This window comes from Montipora foliosa, chromosome 1 (genome assembly GCF_036669935.1).
Source record: "Montipora foliosa isolate CH-2021 chromosome 1, ASM3666993v2, whole genome shotgun sequence".
Classification (NCBI taxonomy): Eukaryota; Metazoa; Cnidaria; class Anthozoa; order Scleractinia; family Acroporidae; genus Montipora; species Montipora foliosa.
Genome location: NC_090869.1, coordinates 63,995,864 through 64,018,356, shown reverse-complemented (window position 1 = coordinate 64,018,356; position 22,493 = coordinate 63,995,864). Strand labels below are relative to the sequence as shown.

The 22,493-nt window shown below is 39.9% G+C and overlaps 2 protein-coding genes across 2 annotated transcripts in view; one reads left to right on the top strand and one right to left on the bottom strand.

Annotated features, from left to right (window-relative positions):
* The window catches only part of LOC138004544 (FAS-associated factor 2-like), a 31,054-nt gene extending 23,948 nt beyond the window's left edge, over nt 1-7,106 (top strand). Inside the window, exons 11-14 of the mRNA XM_068851093.1 lie at nt 1,455-1,536; nt 2,249-2,338; nt 4,149-4,292; nt 5,275-7,106. Of these exons, the coding sequence (XP_068707194.1) occupies nt 1,455-1,536; nt 2,249-2,338; nt 4,149-4,292; nt 5,275-5,460 (502 nt within the window). The 3' untranslated portion in view covers nt 5,461-7,106. The remainder of the gene's footprint in view (nt 1-1,454; nt 1,537-2,248; nt 2,339-4,148; nt 4,293-5,274) is intronic.
* A 2,617-nt stretch (nt 7,107-9,723) lies between these two features.
* LOC137972437 (adenosine receptor A3-like) lies at nt 9,724-16,503 on the bottom strand. The gene is made up of 2 exons (XM_068819161.1): nt 16,373-16,503; nt 9,724-10,818 (listed from the first exon to the last, which is right to left on the bottom strand). Exon 2 carries the CDS (start codon nt 10,816-10,818, stop codon nt 9,724-9,726), a length of 1,095 nt encoding a protein of 364 aa, XP_068675262.1. The 5' UTR covers nt 16,373-16,503.
* Between the last annotated feature and the right edge of the window lie 5,990 nt (nt 16,504-22,493).

The following is a 22,493-nucleotide window of genomic DNA, read 5'->3' as shown; positions in this document are numbered from 1 at the left end:
TCCCTGGATCGAAAGTAATTAATTCATGCATGTATTTTGTTGACCTTTCCTCAGTGTCGTTGTCAGTCATGATTCCCGAGTTTTTAAAACAAAGATTCGTGATTCCTAAAAAACTTGAAACTATGACTCAGCATGATTCATGATTCCGCTTCCATCCCGAAATTTACACAAACGACTAATGGTCAATTGACTAAAATTAACGAACAAGCGTAAAATTCTTGTGGAAATTGTGAGAACTTTGGGTGCGTTCGATTGACCGTATTCCGGAATAGGGATACGTGGAATAGAAGTTAGAAATCCTTCGCTTTTAAGGAGATTCACATCAAAATTGTCAAACACCTGCTAAAATGCTATTTTAAACATATCTTTCTTATCCTTGTTGCTTCAAAACGGCATGTTTGGCGTTTTGAAGCAACAACCCACGTATTCTTATTCCGGAATAGGGTCAATCGAACGCACCCTTTGTTGTTACTCTTCTCATATTTTTGTATATATAGACCCGTCGCTGCATCTCTTGTTGTAAATTTAGACGTTATTGTAAATGAAGTTGTTCTGTTTGCTTCAAGAATGAGTTAAATAACTTTAAATAGCGCCTTATTAAAGATCGCGAAAATTAAAGTGATTCACAGTACAAGAATTTCGCAAAATCGCGAACTTTAAGGTGTCGCGGAATACGCGCATCGTAAAATCGCGCAATTATCGTGTCGCGAAAATCTCATATAATAAGAGGTATTTATTTACCCATCAACTCTCAGTTTGCAACATTGTCCCCAATTAATGCTCGACCGCTAGAACGACTAGGTAAAAAAGATTAAGTCTCTGCGTACGAGCCAGAAGGCCCATCAGGCCGGAGCTTATCCCTGTTTCCATGGCATGAAGCGAACCACCAGGACTAGGAGTAGAACCACCAGGGTTACTCCCAGCATCAAATTCGCCAGTACCCATTTATACACCTGGGTGGAGAGAGGCACCGTGAGAGTAAAGTGTCTTGCCAAAGAACACAACACGGACCACTCGCTCCGGAGTCGAGCACACTAACCATGAGGCCACTATTTTCTACCTATGTAAACCATGTGAGCGTTAGCCCTTCTAATGGAATAGACCAATTTCGATATATTAAAATTCAGTCCGAAACAAAAGGCATCATCTCGAGGCTCTGGGGAATAAATAGAAGGATTTGTCTGAGTTTATTCCCCAGAGCCTCGAGATGATGCCTTTTGTTTCGGACTGAATTTTAATACATCGAAATTGGTCTATTGGGCCCACACAAGGATAGAGAAAAACTCTGACCAGGGTGGGAATTGAACCCACGACCTTCGGGTGAGATCACCGCTGTTCTATCGACTGAGCTACAAGGTCAGAACGACTAGACACATAAAGTTCCTCTTCTCTTCTTTCCTTTATTACGTTGTGTTATTTAACCTGCTTTTCCATGTTAATTGTTTACTCAACAGACACGAACGCACTCAAGCTCAGCAACTACGAGATGAACAGGATGAAGCTTATTTAGAGTCTGTTCGAGCTGATCAGGAAAAAGTAAGCTTGTGTAAGGCCCCGTCTACACGCATCCGGAACTTTTTCTCTCCGGATCAAAAGATTTTCAATCACGTCCATACGTGACGTATTCGAATCGAATTTGCCCGTCCACATGTATCCTGATTCGTTTTAGTATCCAGGACTCCTCTTTCACTATTGTCAACCAACCATGCGCCATCACGCGTGCGAGTTGGCGATAAGGGAAGCAGTAACATTGTCGTTCAGCGGCCATGTTGAATATTTCCGAAAAAAAGACTGGATCTGAGTTTGTAACGTCATCGGATTTGAAAATATCCGGATTCGACCGTCGACACGATTCCAAATTCTTTCCGTATTCAAAAATTTCCACTCTGGAGAGCGGATTCAAAAAGTTGTGTATTCGCATACCGGATTGCCGGATACGTTTGGACGGAAGGCGAATCCGCAAAGAAAAAGTTACGGATTCAAAAATATCCGGATATGTATGGACGGGGCCCCAGTTTTCGCTTTGCAATTGTATTGTTAGACAGTACGTTTGGTCGAAACCAGAAATAAAATTTTGCCGGGTCTCTTCTTGGCGCCAAGGCGGCAGCTCGTTTTCCCGCCAGCAACCACCAACCACCAACCACCACCATCACCACCACCGTTTTCCCGCCACCAACCACCTGCCATCAATTCTGCGGAATCTCGCGGACGTAAAGAGACGAATTTGTCTTGTTATGATTTATTTTAGGAACGAAAGAAACGGGAAGAGGAGGACAGAAAGCGACTGGAAGAAGAAACGAAAAGAAAGAAAGAAGAAGCGAAACGAAACAGAGAACAGGTGGGAAAAGTTTGTTTGGTGACTCGTGTCTTACATTCATTTTATGAAATGCTCACTGCGGTGCTATGTTCACGGCTTGCAGCATTAGCAAACAGTTTCTTTAGCCCATTTCATTCCGTTGTTTATGAGAACGTTAAAAGCGCCGACATTAATGACTTCGCGAAAACAATTATGTTTTACAAATTTTTACGGTCAGTGATGGCAACGCTGCTCTAAGCCTTGATTTCACTAGCGACGGCAAGCACAAGCGCTTATTTCACCGTGAAAACGGGGTTTACGCAAGAATAGGAAGAAGCTCAAGCACAAAATTAAGGATCAAATTTGTTTTTTTTCCTAGTGCTTGCGTTCGCTTGCGTTATGTGAAAACGAAACACAGCATTAGCACAAGGAAATTTGCGACGTCTGGCCGTGTCTGGCCGTGTCTGGCCAATTGAAGCACTCGTTCCGGATTCCCCGCGTCTGAGAATAGGGAGCTTACAAAACGAGGACGACGACGGCTACGAGGACTTCATTTAAAAATACAAGTTCGCGTTATTCATATCACTACGAAACTATTTCACGTCGTTTCGCGTTAAAATTGTGCAGTATCTGTCGAGGAATTAAACTGGTATGAGTGGGTTGGAAGCGTAGAGAGAGAACTGAAAAGTCATCGTCATGTGATAACGTCCTCCACAGAACCTTGAATTTGGTCATTTCACGTCGTCATTTAGGAGATGACGGCAAAGAAATGTACCAAAATGTAAAACGCACGTGCAGAGCGTGCAGAGGCATTGTTTTTGCTCGCTAAACCTATTGTTTTGTAGCGTCGTCGTTGCCGTCGGCGTCGTTGTTTCGTAAGCTCCCTAATACAACAAAATGACGGAGGCCGTGGTTGATTTTGACGAACAGTTATGTATATGTCGACGTTCGTGTTCACTTGGTATAAGCTACTTACATTTGCGCTTATGCTTGCGTCGCTAGTGAAAACCGGGCAATAGAAGTGGTATTTCTTGTTAAAATTCTTTTTCAACGATTTCCTCTCATTGTGGACCAATCTGAAGCGAATAGATAACTAACTCGTGCTTGTGTTCAGAAGGCGAAGAATAAATTCCGATCGATGTTCAAAACTGAACTCGACATTTTCTTTGTAAAATTCTCTGTATCTTCTTCCATATTTAGTGATGCATTAGTGTTAGGCCAATTATTTTCTTTGATTATTGAACTACATGTACCTCTGGTTCCGGAATAAATGGAAAAAGAACCGTCGACCCGTGAAAACCACTGTAAAGCCATACCGCGTTGTCATAGAGCATTACCTTCGATGTCTCGGTGCAGTAGGCTCTGATACAGCAAAAACGTTTCATGCTTTTTACGTTCATACATCCTTGCACAGTCCCGCGGTAGGATTATTCCAATCGTGTGGAATGAACGTCAAAATAAACACAGAAAGAAAGAAAGAAAGGCACACAACTTCATGTATTGATGTTGTTGGGTGTAATCAGCTCGTGACAAAGATAGTGTTTTACTTGCTTGGCAGCCTTCAATAGTCACATTACCACATTGAATCACGTGACATTTCTATCCCGCACACCAATGATACACTTTGTCGAAGAACCAGTGTTTACGGAGGTCGTATGTTCGATTCTTGTCTGGTACTCCGACATGCTTTCAGATAGTCCTTGACCCGGTACATAATTATCACCTAGTCTACTGTCCTTCCAGCTTTACTTTTCTTTAAACATTTTAAAGAGGTTTTGTAAGACCCTATTGTTTTTCCCTGCTGCAGGAAAAATGGATTTTCACAAAATGCTTTGGTTGTTTATTTTTAAAGTCCATAGCTCAAGACCGCGTGGATAGAAAATGTCGTCTCCCTGATGAACCGGACAGTTCAAACGCTGATGCTATCCGTGTGTTGATTAAATTATCAAATGGAAAACGATTGGAGAGAAGGTTTCTTAAGTCAAATCCATTACATGTAAGAGTTTTTCCCTAATGATAAATACTTTGACTTAAGTTGTACTGAGTCAGGCTTGTAGCTAACCTCAACAATAGGGCCATTTATACGGGAGAAAAGAAGACGCGTCTTATGTAAGACGGTACAAAACGAGCGTTCGCTTCTTATTTTAGACGCGACCTACATAAGACGCGTCTTATCTTGGAAAATAATTTTCGGCTCTGCTTATTTTGTCCGCGTATTAAATAAGACGTGAAGTTCCTCATATAAATGGTTTCGCGTCCTAAATAAGACGTGAACTATAAGTGTGTGCATGCCTGTCACATGCGTGTCGACAACAACATCGACATTTTGTTGACGAGTCACCCAGGCTAACAAAATGGCATCCCAGTCAGGCTCAAAAACAGCAACAAAATAGAGAAACACTTGGACTTTGGTGGAGGAGAAAGAGTTCCTCCTCATCCTTTGTCGGGAACTGGCAATCGCGGAACAACTTTATAACTGCGTGACAAGCACCGGTGTAAGTTATTTTTTGTTTTAATTCAATTGAATTGAAAAGGTTTTTAATTCGCAACTTTGCAGATGAAAAGTACAAATGTGGTAACTGTGAATTAACAGTTATTCTTTGAGGGCGTGCTAGATTTATAATGATGAATAACCAAATAAGACGCGAACCATTTATACGAGATGTTCACGTCTTATGTAGGACGCGAACGTATAAATGGTACAGTTCACGTCCTATTTAAGACGCGCCGTAGCCAAGACGCGTCTTATTTTCTCCCGTATGAATGGCCCTAGTGTCAGTCAACGTTTTTTTAGGCTTATTTTCAACGCCTCTTTTTTGGCGTTTCGATGGCGATTTCTCAGCCACAGAGGCAATACGCGTAAATGCTCGAAATCACAGCTATAATTAAAAATCGCACCAATATGGTTTGTGGAAACAAGCCTTCACGTCGTTCGAAAGGAGGATGGAGGTCTTACTGTTTCTTTGTTTCTTTGTCAGGCTTTGTACGACTTCGTTTTTTGTGATGAAGAATCACCAGCAGAATTTGTCCTAGTTTCAAATTTTCCTCGTAAAATCTACGCTCTGGACTCCGCAAGTGAGCATCAAACCCTGGAGGACGCTGGTATTGAAGCCAATGCACTGCTGTTCGTACAAAATATAGAAGAGGAGAGTGATAGTGATTGACAAGAGCCGAAAGTTATTTATACAACAACATCAACAAGCCAGAGTCCGGATCTTTCGGTCTTTGGATTTGTCGACAGGAGATTTAGCCGGATACGTTTTATGACAGTTACATGGTTGCTTGGCTTGGTCATCGCTAACCTCGTTCCCTGGGGGACGGGAAGAAGAGCCTGGTAACAAGATTTTGGAAATTCCGGAAAATGCCCACTTGTGAACACAGACTTGCGCAATGTGAAAACCCAGCATATACTCGCTGTTACAGAGTTTGCCTGGGATGTATCACGGCCCGTACTGCCGTTTGTGATTGGGCATCTTTAATCCAAATACCTTTTAAAACTACAATATTTGCTGACTGTGCTTTTACTTCAGTGTTCACAAGATGTCGCCGTGAACACTTTGCGGCTCTTGCTTTGTGCAGAGGTGACAACTTTTGATTACGGAAATAAAAGTGGGATGGTAAGCGGAGAGTTTATTTGATAACCAAGCCCTTTGAAATGAAACTTTGGCTAAGATGCTTTGACGTTTGCATGCAAGCAAAACCAAAGTTAAAGATGGAAGGTGAAGTAACAGAATAATGAGACCTGGAAAAAAACGTTAGTACAGTTAATTACTATAACTTATTTGCCAGTAACCCTATCTATCATTGACATTTGACAAAGAGGTTTTACTTTACCAATCGAGAGTATAATTTGACGAATTATTTTATCCTAAATTGGCAATCGTGGTGACGGAATTCTTATGTCGGCCTATCAAAGCCAGAGTTCCTTAGGAGCTCCAAGAAAAGGATAGAAACAGAAGTGGTGGGCAAAATGTTTTTTTTTTCTGGGTTTCTCGAAGAAAATTTTTTTATCCAAGTTGTTGGTGAGAGCACGTCGCGCTGGTGATTAAGCGGAGATCCGAGGAAGGAAAAAAATTACATGGATTACTAACCGAGAGAGTGAGGTTAGTATGATATTTGTTATGTGGAAGCTTTTCTCTGAGTGATCGGACACTGCTCCGCTCGGTGAATGTTAGTAATCTTTATCTTCCATCAGCGAACTTTAAACAGTAACCTTTTACATGTGAAACTAAATTCCGCTCGCTATAATTGTACTGTTGTGATGACAAATTAAATTCTGCTTTTTAAAACTTTTGTGTTTCGCTCAACTTGAATTTCCCGGGAGAAAGAAAAAATGCAGAAACGGACCGTTTCCATGGTAATCGTTCGTACCGTAAAATCTCGACCAAAAACCAGCCAATCAGAGTTCTCCATTTAACCTTAGAATTGCTCGCCTTTTTATAAATGGTAATATTTTTTTCTGCTCGGATCTTACTTGGCATACCAGCACTGCATTTTGTCATATCTTTGCAGTACAAAAATTCAATGGAACCCAGAATAAAAAGGGGCGGGGAAGGAAATGAGTGTGGGGTGAGCTGAATGGCTCTTTGGGAACCTTGCAATACAAATAAATGACGGTAACTTTCTTCTCATTCTTAACTCTGCGGGTCTTTCTCCATGTGTTTTATTGATCAACAAAGCAGTTATTAACATTTCTTAATCGAGAATAGCCTTGCTTGAGTTAAATATATGCAGCACATGCTTGAATCGTTTTCCAGGTTAATATATGGTCACTAATGGTTTTAAATTGACAATAAAGAATAAAGCTGAACAGGGTTATGTTTTGGAATCTCGTGCATATACGCAGTATAAGGCCCACGGCCTGTGTGGCAAACGCCAAAGCGCCCTTGTTCTCTCTTCTTGGGCTGTTTTTTCCTTCAGTTCACTTTTGTAGTCCTTTCTCCCTTTACGCTCTCCATTACCTCCTTCCCCCGCTTCCTCTCTTTTTTAAACTATTTTTAACTACACGTGCGTAGCAGACTTACTGTTAACTGTTAACTCCCCTGAGTACAAAATGGGTCACGCAACAATCCGCGCAAATCATTGTCCTTGCATGGAAATCACTTGCGCATGCGTTATTTGTTCCATAGAATTCTGGTGACGAACTACTATTACAAGCTATTAACTATGCTCCGACTCAATTGTTTGAGCAACTTTCTGAACTACTTATAAACCTAATATGGAGCACCGGTATATATTAAAATAAGACGAAAAATTTTCATAGAACTTGAAGTTTGGTCATTTTCACGTTGCAGAGTTTCAGAGAACGGGGAAAGCAATAAACAAGCATTCAAGAATGCTATTATTTAGTGATGTTCTCGTCAACGTCTACGCTTTCGATCTTGAGGTTGCAATTGATGTTCATATTTTGGGCGCGAAAAAAATCTTTCTTTCTCGGTCAATTGTACGAGCCATTTGCAAAGTGTAACAAGTCTCTGCACGGCCTGCACGTGCATTTTGTATTTTGGTACATTTCTTTGCCGTCCTCGACTAGACGTGAATTGACTAATTTTGAGGTTGTGTACAGGACGTGACAATCTGACGAAATATTTTTAATTTTCTTCCCAAACAACCATACCGTTAATGGCAATTTAATTCCCGTAATGTTGATAAACACTTCCCATTCCGAACGACTGATTTTTAGACAACGTTTTCGTTGGCGTCGTTGTCGTCGTCGTCGTCGTCGTCCTTGAATAAGGTCCCTAATAATGTCGCCTTAAAACACAAATACACTTTTTTTATCCTGCCGACGCATTTGTCCAGAAATGAAATCGTAGAAGAGAAGGCCCTGGGGACGAGGTAGGCTGACACACATGTCCAGAAATTATGCTAGTTATATGCATGCGCGTTCCAATTCACCTATCGTTCGCATTAGTCCCCCACTCGGCCAAATGTGTCTATTTATCGTGCGTGACGTAAGAAAAGGACATCGTGCAAGCTTGAGTTGCAGAAATATCCTTTTCTTACGTCACAGCTAAAAAAGTGTCAAATATCGGACGCTTCTCATTGGCTCATTCCTAATGAGCCCACGAGACAATAATTTGTCCAGCGGGGCTTATAGCTCGCAAAAATTAAAAACTTTAGTAACTTCAAGCGCTCGTAAAAAGACAAGAATTAAATATTTTTAAAAATTTTTACAAAAATGAGTTCTTGAAAGATATGAAAATCTATGAAAAACATAACAACTTAAAGGGTTAGGGGCACTTTAAGCAAGGACGAGGATGTCGGTTACGAGAACGCCGCATAACAATAGGTTTAATTAGCGAAAACAATAGCTCTGCACGCCCTACACGAGCCTTTCACATTTTGATACGTTTCATTGCCGTTCTCGTCTTGCAAAGACGTGAAATGATCAAATTTGAGGTCACGTGGAGGACGCGAGCACCTCACGATGAATTTTCAATTTTCTCTCTAAATATCCACACTGGTCTCACCAATTTTATTCTTGGAATATGGACTCGCACTTTCCATGCTGAGCGACTTCACTTGGAGTAATCGCAAAATTATTACAGTAACGGGAAATGATACTTTAAGACAACGTTCTCGTAGCCGGCCTCGTCGTCCTTCCTTAAAGGGGCAGTGTCACGCTATTTTAGTAAAACTTTCAAAACACTTAAGACGTCTTTGCATCAATGAAGACCAAACAATAATGCTGTGGTTTTGTTGGAAATAACGATTGAAGTGCACTGAAGCTAATCTTTGCTGCTGGCAGCCAAGGATGGAGAGGATGGAAATGGATTGCAACTTGAAAAAAACAGACGGTGTCTTCACAAATTCGGCAAAAATTAAATACGAATAGCATTTTGTGTGATAAATATATTTCATATTTTGTCAGTAAGTTGTCAGGAATGTCATACGTGTGAACTTAAGTACTGAATTCGGTTTCAAGTTACCCAGTTCTGAGTTAAGAACAGCAAATTTAGCATGACAGTGCACTTTTAGAGCGGCTTTCAATTGAGTGTCGAGAGTAATTAGCGATTTGTTTTTTTTATGATTGCTTCTCTCAGTGATTGTTCAAAGTTCTCGCGCCACTTTCTCAACCAATCAGAAGTAAAACGAAAACCAATCGTGGCTCGCGCGTACACATTTTCCCGCGCTTTGTGTCGGCTACGTGCAATTACTTAGAGTTATGGTTTACCGGATTGTCTCCGTCCTTTTTGATTGGCCAAAGTAATTACATTGGTTTTGGTTTTACGACGTTCGATTTTAACTAGCTCTAAGGTCCCTAATAAATAACTCTTCTACATGCACCTACATTAGGTGCATATCTGGACATACGTGCAGCTCCCGATCACATGAAATTCGGCCGAATGCCATCTCAACAAGAGCCGTTTAACCACTAGAGTGACCTGCGACGCATTTTACCATCAATTACAACATCCTCACACTCATGACACTGGAAGGACGCGAAAATTTGCATTTCTGCTTCTCCCAGAATCAAGATCTGTTAAGTTAATAACGTAACTGTCTCCAGAAATGCTACTTCCCTGTAAAACAGGTCCTATCTGGTTTACAATGTATTTTTTGTTTTTTGATGGACCGGTTATCTTATCCTTGCAAACCCTCAATCTAAATGGTACAGAAAGTGACACGAGTGAACGAAGTTCTTTTCTGAACCCAGGCATCCTGATTGTGTACAATATTGGATTCACAAAGGAGTTAGCAAAGAAGAGGAATTCGCAGATACCCCGCACGCGCAAAAGCGCTCCAGTTGTCAGCAAACGCAACAGTGGAGTTTCCAGGAAAGTGAATAATACGTAAGGAAGCCAAAAAGATAAAGAGACAAGCGTGACAATAAACAGTGTCACGGTCAATTTTCGTTCAGTTCTACCGTGACGATTGGTGAGTTCAGGGTCCTTCCTGCATCGAACCGTGACAAATATGGCCAAATAGCAGAAGGTTAGTATTAGAAGACATGCAAGGACACACCCAGCCACAATGAACCAGACTAGTAGCCCAAGTACGTCAAAAGACAACAATGAAATTATTAGAGTGGTGGAGATCACTGACGCAACCCAAACGCTGAATACCCACTTCCTGTAAGACGAACTGGACAACAACCGATGTCGCATTGGATTTCGCATAGCGTGTAGTCTTTCGATTGATATTGAAACTAGAAACGCAAGAGAGCACCCAAAGAATAAAGTATCAATTCCAAATGTGGAAAAGAGCACTGCATCCGACATTTCAATTTTCCACAGACCAAAAGTGTTTCCACGACGAAATACTGAAGTTGGTATAACGAGCGCTCCGACACACAAGTCAGCCAATGACAGGTTAATGAGCAAGTAAGTGCTGCGCCTGCGCAAACAACGTTTCTTGATGAAAACGATGACTGTCAAAATGTTGAGTGCTATGATGATTATGGCTTCTACTAGAAATAAGGAGCACCAAATGTATCCTTCCAAGTAGCTTCCTATTTGCAAAGAGTCGTTTCTCACAGCTTTTGTTGGTACTGTGTTGTTATTAGTTAGCTTTTCCATCTAAAACGAGAAAAAGAAAATAAAAAAATTCTTAAAATCTAAAATTGATAATATCAAGTTTTATAAAAGTGTATATATATTACAGGATATTATGGCCGCGAGGAAAAGGAAAAAAGAAAGGAAAGGAACTTTATATAAGTGTCTAGTAGATTTAGCGCTGGAGCACTAATTGGGGACACTGTAAAGTGAAATTAACCATTAACACAACAAGTCAAATGTTGGTTTTTGAGGAGAGGGGAAACCGGAGTACCCGAAGAAAACCTCTCGGTGCAGAGTAGAGAACCAACAAACTCAATCCCACATATGACGCCAAGTCGAGGAATCGAACCTGGGCCACATTGGTGGGAGGCGAGTGCTCTCACTGCGCCATCCCTGCACCCCGCGCCATCCCTGCACCCCAGATACGAAATTTCTCTTCATTTCTTTCATCCTCTAATTATAGCCAAGAAATCGGTTTGATTCGATTTCAAGTATTAGCCCAGGACTGGAACGAATTGCAAGACCCGTCTTGAGGTACTTTTTGGTGTGAATTTAAATAATTTTCATTTGAAGTTGTTCTGTGATGTTTACGGTGAAGCGCCTGAAACCAAAGGTCATTAGACCCTACAAATGAGATCTTAGGTGTCGCCATGCATAAGAACTTAAAGAGACCAGAAGATAATAGGCCATGCAGCGACTTCGGGATTGTCTTTGTCTCAGCTCACCAAGTCGAAGGCGAAAACAATCGAGGCTGATATTTAGCTCTTGTTTTCATTCCACCTGTCACCACTACGACAAAATTACCTACATCATCTTAGTCTCGCACGACCATAAACGTACTCTCAATTTGCACTGATGATCTCAGTATAATCATCTGCTTCATCTCTTTTGCAATAGCTGAGAGATTATTTAGTACCGTAGAAGGGTACGCGTGTTCAGAATCAGAAACTGCTGCTCAAAAATTATTTTTGTGTAGCGGCAACCGGAACGACTCAACAAACCATGATAAATTTATGAAATTTCTGACGACCGTAAACCAATTTTACCACTCGAGAGAAGTGCATCGGACACAATTGCTTCCCTTATGTCTCACAGTTCCTTTAATAATACAAATAAGACCGGTGAGAAATGACAGCTGAAATGAACTCATAAGCAGAGTTCATTCCATAGTAAGGACTACGCATAGTGACTCATCGCAACATTTCTTTTAAATCATTTACCCAGTAAAAAATAGGCCATTAATGCAGGCAGGATAAAAAGGTACCATTGTGTATATCTTCACTCGAATCTTCTAATATCCCGCTTTGTTTGACGGTTCCAGAAGTGCTCAATATCAAAAAACATACCATGGTTCGTATCCTGAACGCCCAGAAAAATATTCAAAGCCCTTATTCAAAAAACAATTTAATTTCAAAATCAGTGAAATTTTATCAGAGTCAAATTGGTCAAAAGTCGGCCAAAATCCTATGCATTTACTCATTTTTGGTGCGTTTGCCCTGAGGCTGGCATCCCTTCCTAAAAGAATATGGCATTAAAAAAAAAAAAAAAAAACTATGAAAATGTCTTTTGTCATCAAAGGTTGATGATCTTCTATCGATTAGCAAGACAGTACAACCTCTGAGCATTAAAAAAATCGAAATTCTCAGTCTATCCTCAATTGGAATATCACAAGCAACTTGTATTAAGCGATTCATATCAAAGAAGTAGAGTTGTTCAATAGCCCTTTTCACGGTTAGTTTTTCTCATTTGCATAACAATACAATCTAGCATGTATGTGAGGCAATTTCGGGCTATTTTGTATTTTAACCCGAAATTGCCTCGCATCCACGTTAGATTACATTGTAAACTAACCGTGAAAAGGTCTATTGCGCAAATTTTCGTTCGTCAGCTTTAACCCCCCTGGAGGGCTTTGGCTGAAATCTAACTGAAAGAAGGAAAATTGCAGTTTCCCAATAGCGGGAGTTACGGGATGGCCAAAATCTCGATTAAAGATTGGAACGATAGCGGGTTGCAGCTAAAAAGAGCGAAAATCTAAACTTAATTAATTTCCCAAGAGATTTTCAACCATGGGAAAAGTAGTAGACCATTAGCAAGATTCCACCTGGCCCACAGGATAGATTAGTTCTCTAATGATTAAATAGAACCTCCCGGTATTCTGCTCATTCGCGTTTCATCTTTTGTTCAGTACTCGTAATTGTAATTTGCGAATTTAAACGTAATAAACATAAATTCAGGCTCTTTAACATCTTTGCAAGGTGCTCAAAAACACAGATCTAGAAAACGAAAACTAGCAACACTAAAATTCTTGATTAAGAGAAAGAAAGACAACGTCTCCTTGTTCAGACGCATTTATCGCATTTTTTTTTACCTCCCGAGGATTTCCTTATATCGATTGCAAATGATGTCTGTGCAATTTCGTGTTTGAAACTCGTCAGATTATCAGAATAGACTAAATCGAAAATGGCGATTCCATACATGAAGTGTGCTACAAATTCTCAAGGTTCATGACTAGTAGGTTCTCCTATCTACGAAAAAGTTCTGCGCAATAACATTTAATTTTAATTTTTAATGAAAATCCATGTCATTAGGAGTAAAATTAGCTTTATGGAAAGCGCTAAAAACGCTTCTCTTCGGGTCGAAATTAAAACTGTACCCGAAGAGAAGCGTCTTTAGCACTTTGCATAAGGCTAGTTTTACTCTTAATGACATGGATTTTCATTAAAAATTAAAATTAAATGTTATTGCGCAGAACTTTTTCGTTGAAAGGAAAAAATTGCATCTTGACTGAAATATTTATCCTGAGTTGCAGAATAGGAGTTCATAGTAAAAGTCTTGTCAGAGCTATATACTCTTATGAACACAAATCGATTAAGTTTACTGATAAACCATTGCAAGAAGCAATTCACAGAATACAAAAAATATTGATGCACTTCCAACACACCATTCTCACTTACCGAAGCGTCGAAGGTAACAACGAAAGTTTTCGCCTACAGGCTGTTACACTAAAAATTCAGGCCGTTCAGGGTATTAACATCGGTGCTAAATTTTCCTTCAGTATCTTGTATTGCTCGAGTAAAGACTCAATTCTGGACTAAAGATAGAGTAACAATATAGCGAATAAACAAGGAGCAAGATAGACGACTTGAATGGCTACCACCCATTAATATCAGGTATATTTAATTAATACGTACATAATTAGGAGTTCCAAAAAGGTTACGATATACCTCGGTTGAAAAAACTGGCTTTCATTTTAGCTACCCAGGTAGAGCCAGCTGATTATACTGTGTGATTTAAAACACTTGTTTCAACCTGAGACACGAAATGCTCAATAATCGATGCGAAGAATGCAGAAAAATGCTGGCTCAGCCTTTTAATTCATGCCCGACATTAAGACACACTCTACTCATCCTGTGCACAGAGGATGAAGATCCGTGACACTTTCTCGTTATGGGCGAGTGTTAAGCGTGGAGTGCCTCAGGGTAGCGTTTTAGGTCCCATTCTTTTAAATTTAAGAAACAGAAAACATGTGCCGTGTTTCTATCGAGTTGTAGAAACACGAGTGAAAGTTTGGGAGAACGAGAAATGCCTCATAGCAAAAAAGGGCTGATAAATTTTGCTTTTAAGACAAAACCTTTCTGCTGTTCCTAATAGAGTTATTTTTTCAAGTTCATTGATGTTGATTGCCCCAGGGTTTTTTTTTCGTTTGTTTTTTCCAGTTCCTTCTTGATGAGTCGTAGAGAATCTATAACAAGTGGTATAGACCTTATTCATAAATGGCGGTCACATTTATAATTCTTTTGTCCACGTGCAAATTAGCCTACCAAGCCTCATTTTAGAACAAGAATTCTTTTCAATTCACTGTATGGTATCGAGGCTTGGTAGGCTAATTTGCACTTCGACAAAAGAATAATAAATTGACCGCCATTTATGAATAGGGTCTATTGTTTCTGTTTTCATTCACCACATTCTAGTTGTTTCAATCTCTAGGTCTTTATATTTGGAGAGTTTTTCAGTGGTCTTTAGTGAGGTGTTTCTGTCAGATGGTACTGCCATATCTATGAGTTTTTCCTATCGTCTTTGATAACTATATCTTGCTTGTTACCTGCTATTTCTCTGTGTGTATTTGCACATCCCAAAGTATCGTCGCTTCTTTATTTTCAGTGACCGTTTCTGGTTCATGTTCATACCACTTGTCCGATACTTGGATGTTGAATTGTAGTGCTGAAATGTTTTCCAATGTATATACGCCGCTGCTTTGTTGTGTCTTTGAATATACTCAGTTTTTACAAGTTCAGGACAGCCAGACACAATGTGGTCTATCGTTTCCTCGTGTCTGTTGGATATCCTGCACATTGGATCAGTGCCGTCTTTTATAACTCTAGCATGGTATGATCTTAAAATAATAATCACTTTGTTTACCCTTCGATTTCAGAATAGCTATCTACAACCTTTTTGATGTTATAGCGTTTTTTAAATTTTTCTCTTTTTCTTCCCTTAATGTTTGATCTTTTTTCTATTTCTGTCAAGGTGTATAGGTCACTCCGTGTAGTATGTCAACTTTCCCTCTCGTCTAGATTTATTGTTTCGGTATATTGTGGTCCAATGCTATTTCAGACCTTTCAGAGGTGATCTCAGGTTCGTTGGCGCCAGTACTTTTCAGTTTGTTCGTCTCTAGGGGTGGGTGATGTGTTGGTTTGAATGGCATTTGTCTTGATGTCATCGAGCTCGGCATCAGTGAGGCGTTTATTTTTGATGATGTCTCTTCTTATATTAGCTTGCTTGTTTGCATCGAGGTATGGTCTTTTGGTCGGGTTCTTGCGTCTCCAAATGTTGTAAGTCTCATCTGTAGCAGATGGTTTTGATGGATTAAGGGTGGCATCATCGTGTGCCTCCATAATTTCTGTATACTCATCCCGAATCCATTTCTGTCGTGTCCGTTTTGACGGATTTGTGGTGTTGGCACTCAGAAGGCCTCTATGAGGGGCATTCCCGGCGTGGTTATCCTCTGGTACCTTGGGTTGGATAGAGTTTGTTCCAGTAACATACTTTTCGATCTTAGCCTGGTCCCCTACTGAAGATCGCGGTCCTTGTTTATCCGCGCGACGACCGATGATGAGTCATGAAAATCTAGTGGTACGACTTGTCATTAATAATAGAGTACTATTTGCCCATAGCTGGGGGTGTTTTGGTGTTTTATTTCCTGTTTCCACCAATACGTGGGTAGCCTACCATGGCTTAGGAGTCTCACTTACCCCAGGGGTTTTCTGTAGGGGACTCACCCTTGGCACTGAAGAACCTTCCCTGTGGGCAGAGGAACTCGTTATTCTGAGCAGGGTGCCCCAAACAGGTACTAAACTGCTGGGCAGGCAGCCACCTGGTCCTGGCATGGGCAGGGGCAGACTGACCCTGTACAGCCCTCTTCACGAGCTGCGTGTTACCCTATTGTTATTATTATTATTAGTATTGCTTCCAAAAATTTGAAGCGACAGAGACGATTGTAACGACGGGGACGACTATTTACATATAATTGGAAACCGGGCTTAAAGGAGATGAAAAAAGCGAAAGGCTGTCTCACCGTTACCTCTTGTACAAATCTTGCATTCCGAGGAAAAGGACTATTTTCCTTTGACCGATATTCGTGGGTAAGTATATAAATACTGCAGCTCTGTGCAACAAACGTTTCTGTTTCTTCACACAGAAAACTCCCATCTAGACGTTTCGATTATGAGCTAAAATTGATGAATAAATGAATCATAACGAACACCTTTAAGGTAATTCCTTAGTATTGCATTGCGCATCCCTACTGCGCACGGTTTTCGCGTCATTAGCACGCGCACATGAGCACGTGCGCGTACAAAACGTAAGAGATTTCCCTCAAACTAAGCCCGATAGCGAAATAAATGCTCCTTTTCTCTCAAACGAGCACGGTGACCCCCAATTTTTTTTTCAGGTATTTGCTAAGAACAATAAAGAACATGTTCGAAGAAGAAAAAAAGTTTGATAGCAGAACATGAACTTTTTTGGAAAACAGTGCCGTAATGGGTGTATTTTGGCCAAGGCGAGGACTTCAAGCTAACCACAGACCTGTCACAAAGAGTGCACTATCAAAAACGGCGTAAATGAAGCAATACTGCTTATGTGAATAAAAGAAGCTTTATTTTCAAAATAAAATTTTGTGTCTTTCAAGTAACCAAGACTTAATTCCGTATGAAGGTGATTCGAATTTTTAACGCGCAACCAGTAACTGATACGCCATTTTAAGAGCCTGCTGACACGTAAACAAGCACGGTGACCCCATTTTTTTATTGCATTTTTTTAATGTTGATATCATGAATGTTAATTATGCCAAGTTTCCAAAAAAGTTTGATAGGAGAACAATTTCAAGGGAATTACCTTAAGCGTTAAATTCCCCAAGGGGAATTTGTCGATCTACGTGCTAGGTTTAAAGTGAGGCCTGGGAGGTTTGTGCAGTTTCATAGCTTAATTGAGGAAAAAAAAATCAATTCCCTATTTTAAAGGAAGACTAATAATCTGGTGATGTATAATTCATGATTGGTTTTTTTGTTTCCCTCGTAGGATTTGTGTTTCTAGACAAAAACAAACTGGTCGCTAGAGTTTTCTGAATACAATGCGTCATTGTTTGTTTCATCAGATGACTTTAATGATTTTTATCATGGGTAAAGGTCAAACCTTGTCCTCGCCTGTTTCTCAGAAGTTGTTATTACTATTGTCAAAACAATCCTTTGACTCGTCATCAGCAACACTTTCACCCAAGTCACTTCAACCTGGCTGAAATCAAGCTAGAGCGGCATTTGAAGAATTGGCGAGAGTGTAGCCTTTCGAAAAGTCCTTCGTCATTTTGATGGCGCGGCTTCATCGCTCGCTCATCCGCTTCGCGTCCGAAAAATCACGCTTCGCTCGCCAGTCTAGCGAGAACAAACTGACAAATGTTACTATCGACGAAAAAGCTTCATTAATAATAATAATATAAATAAATTTGAACGTAATCAGTAAATCAATCCTAACGTTGGAACTTGAATTACAAATTTCTAAGTTAACCAGGGTATATCTGTATATCGCACGATACTTGTGGAGCACGTTGGATTTTTCGTCGACATTGCTATTTTCGTCCCAAACTTTTCACATGACACCATTGCCGACGGCTATATGTGTTCATGAAACTTAACTCTTGCAAAATATTAATGCTATGACAGCTAAATAATTTACAGAAATGCTTCTCATTTGCAAGGAAACAACTGTATTTTAACTGAAATATTCATCAGTTGCTGAATAGGAGTTAAAACTCTTTTCACAGCTATGTAATCTTATGAACACAATTCGGTACGTTTAGTGATAAACCATTGCAAGAAGCAATTTCACAGGGAGTATCATGAATTCACAGAAAAAAAAAAGATATGGATACACTTCTTGACTCACTCACTTACTGACCGCAACACCGAGAGTTTTCGCCTACTGGCTGTTACACTGAAAATTCAGGTCCTTGATATTAGCATCGGAGCTAAATTTTCCTTCAGTATCTTGTACTGCTCGAGTAAGATTCAAGTCTTGACTAAAGATAGAGAAACAATACAGCATAAAAACAAGAAGCAATTTTCAGGAGTTTCCTAGAGAGGCGACTTGAAAGGCTTCGTCCATCCATTATAAGGTATATTAAATTAATAAGTATCAGGGCTATTAAAAGGTTGCGATATGACCACAGTTGCAAAAACTGCCTTTCAGTTTATCTACCCCTGAGACTATAATTCATAACGCTGACAACCAGGTAGAGCCAGCTGATTATGCTGTGTGATTTAAAACACTTTTTTCAACCTGAGACACGAAATGCTCAATAATCGATGCAAGAATGCAGAAAAAAACTGACTCAACCTATTAACTCATGCCTGACATTAAAGACGTCCATATACACAGACGTACACATCCTGTGCACAAACAATTCTCCCTAGTTTCCAAGATAGACGACTTGAAAGGCTTCGTCCATTATCAGGTATATTTAATTAATGAGTATCAGGCGTTATAAATTAAAAGGTTGCGATATGACCACAGTTGCAAAAACTGGCTTTCAGTTTATCTACCCCTGAGGCTATACTTCATAACGCTGACAACCAGGTAGCGCCAGCTGATTATGCTGTGTGATTTGAAATACTTGTCTCAACCTGAGATAAAAACGCACTCTACATATCCTGTACACACCAACGTCTCCCTCGTAAATTCAAGCCTATCGTTGCAATCTGCATTCCTTCATCAATTTTTGTCCATTTATTTATTCACATGAGGGTTAAATTAATATACAAGAGTTCCACTGAAATAAGCATCTTCTCGACTGCGACATACAACCTGAAGACATTTCCTGCCAAAACGCGTTTCTAAAATTGATATTGAAAACAATCCTTTTCCTAATTATACTTATGTGTTTTTGAAAAACAGTACACTTAAAATCCCTGCTGGAGTTGTTTATTAACAAAGGCGATGCCCTGAACCAGAAAAGTGGATCATGGGGCGTTTTTTGGGCTTTAAGCGCTGCCTTCCTGGAGTCTGGACTGGAAACCACCTTACCTTTGGACCTCCCATCGTCCTTTTACTTCTGTAGAAATGATGTTGGTAAAAAAATTTCCACCTCAGTCATCCCATCTTGATAATTTTCAAATCTCCTTTGTGAATTATTTTTTCTGTCATTTCATGTTTACATCATTCTCACAATCGCTCACTTGGGTGGTTGGTTGGCCGCATCTAAGATATGCTGTAAGGTGACTGCGCGATGCAGTTATGAACCATGCTGTCAGTCGATATTTGACTCTGCGTGATGCAGCTCGAGTCAAAGACCCACATTTTACCCTTACTCACCATAGAGTTTCCAGTAGCTCAGTAGCTCTCCAGTAGCTCTCCAGTAGCTCTCCAGTAGCTCTCCAGTAGCTCTCCAGTAGCTCTCCAGTAGCTCTCCAGTAGCTCTCCAGTAGCTCTCCAAATCATCCGACAAGATCATGGAGGGTCGTGGGTTCGTTCCCAATAGGTTCTTCATTTCATTTCATATTATTATTATTATTATTATTATTATTATTATTATTATTATTATTGTACGTTCACAGCAACTTAGTCTGAGATTCCAGCCTTCTCCTCCCTAACCCTAAGGAGGAGACGGCTGGAATTTCAGAGTAACAGCAACTATGCTTTGCTTGAGTTTTCCTTGAAGTCAAGTCACAACTAGTATCCTCAGGATTCACGGATCGTTCTCAAGATTGTTGCCGTACCATTCAGACCATTATTATTATTATTATTATTATTATTAGTTTATTCACGTTTCAGATCAAGTACGCCTACTTTATACTCATTTCACCCAAATTCACTCAGAGAAGTTTCTCGTTGCCAATTTAAATTTACACGACTAGAAACAAGGAGTGATTGTTTGATCCCTGAAGGAGATGATAAAAAGCGAAAGGATGTCTCACCGTTACCTCTTGTACGAATTTTGCATTCGGCGGAAAAAGACTACTTTCATTTGACCGTAAATACTGAAGCTCTGAGGAAACTCTCATCTAGACGGTTCCACTCTGAGCTGTAATTAAAAACTGATTGCTAGAGGTTTTTGAATACAATGCTTCATTGTGTGTTTCATCAAACGACTTAAATGATTTTTATCATGATGGGTAAAGGTCAAACCTTGTCCTCACCTGTCTCTCAGAAGTTATTACTATTGTCAAAACAATCCTCTGATTCGTCGTCAGCAACACTTTCACCAAGTCACTTCCGTACCTTCAACCTAGTATCAAGCTAGCAAGAGTGGTATATAGGAAAAATTGGCGAGAATGAACGGTCGAATCTTTTCATCGCCGAAAGAGTTTATTAAAAATTAATAATATTACGTTGGCGTCGCTAAAATTACATTTACCTAAAAGTGACTAAGATGGGGTCTACAATTGGCCATAAAATAGACTAAAATGTTATGCAAAAACCTCCCCTTTCCCCCCCCCCCCCTTCCGGGAACTGACTGCTAATGAGTTGATGGTGGGTATTGAAAAGTAAAGTCCAATCTTTATCAATTGATTCTGATGTGGAATTGTGAGCGTGGGAACATTTCATCTCGGAATATTTGAAGCAGTTTGGTGGGCTCCCCAGAATGGAGTGTGCAGCCTTGGTATTTTATAATAGGGTAGGCAACCGAGAAATTGAAAAATGTCTCAAATCGTGTTGCATCTGGAAATGCTACCCACAATGGCAATAAGGTAAGGCTTTTTAAATGAGAATTTTTTCATACAATTATCTTGTTAAGCCTTTTATCAGGATTCCTATACAAATCGTTATATTTTTGTCGGATACGTTGGCTTTCCCTCAGACCAAGTTTGAGGCGCCTGTGAAAACACCAGTGGATAACTGAGCAGTTGGACCGTGAAGTGACGACGGCAACTTGCAGATATATCCGAACAGAGTTAATAGAGGGGACCCCTCTATTAACTCTGATCCGAATGAAGTCCTCAGAGACCTGAGCCACGGAAGTCATGCAGTTCGGGATTACCGGAGTTCGAGTTTCATTTGCTGAAGTCATTGTTTGTACTGAGTGAGCTACATTAAATTTGTTCTCTTCTCTGTTTGAATTTTTTCTCTTTAATATTCTCAGAAGTTGGTCCGGAAATCTTGATCTTATATCAGACAACCTATGGCTGAAATGATTTTTTGTCTCATAAAGCTTAGGCTACGGGGTCGAACGTTCCTGGCAGTCCTGGTATTGACCAAAATGAGCAAGCTGTTTGTGTACGTTACTCGATTGCAACTACCCTGGTCACTTTACCATATCAACTTAGTTGATTTCACTGTTTCTGACTTCCCCACCTACGTAACATCACAGTGTCTCTAGAAACTAACCCTTTATCCAAAATTAAAATATATAGTATTTTATGATAAAATACTATATATTTATACTTTAAACAATAACCAAGTTGTTTTACCTGCTGAACTCAAAAATTGGAATCACTAGCTTACGAAATGGATACTTAACTTAATTTATGGAATTTTATATTTACTTATTTTATTACTGTAAGTGCTAGCAGCACAACAATGAATATCTATAAAATTAGGATAGTAGGCGCACTCTCATTGGTCAATAGCTGTGTTTAGATGAGAGTACAGAAACACGGCTGTGACGTCACACGAATTTTGATTGGTTATATGCCGTCAGACGCGTGTTTTGATTGGCTGTTAGGAAATATGAGCGTGTATCAAGAAAATCTGTTTCAATCAAGAATTTTTCTTCATTTGTTTTCCTTCGTTTGTCGAATTATCTTTGAGAAATATTTTATAAAAGCAATAGAGGACTTTTTTCCGTGTTTCCATAGCCTCATCTAAACACTCGGGGAAGTTGGGAGAATTCGAGACAGTTATGCAAACCCGAGACGTAGTCGAGGGTTTGAATAACTGTCGAGAATTCTCTCAACTCCCCTTCGTGTTTAGATGAGGCTATGGAAACACGGAAAACGTCCTCTGTTGGTTAAGTCGAACAAACATGGTCTTTGACAAAGTCATTTCTGAACCTTCATCGAAAAGAAATCATTCAAGCTTCGCTTGCATTAGTCACAGCAAACTGAGAAATAACGTGTGTTCGCCAAGCACACCCAACTGACAATTGTTTAATATTAAGTAATGTAAGCTTGTTTCGATCTATCAGTCTCAACGAAGCTTTTAAGCTT

What these genes read in the sequence shown, in the direction of transcription:
- LOC137972437 (XM_068819161.1), bottom strand. Translation starts at nt 10,818, where the DNA reads ATGGAAAAGCTAACTAATAACAACACAGTACCAACAAAAGCTGTGAGA.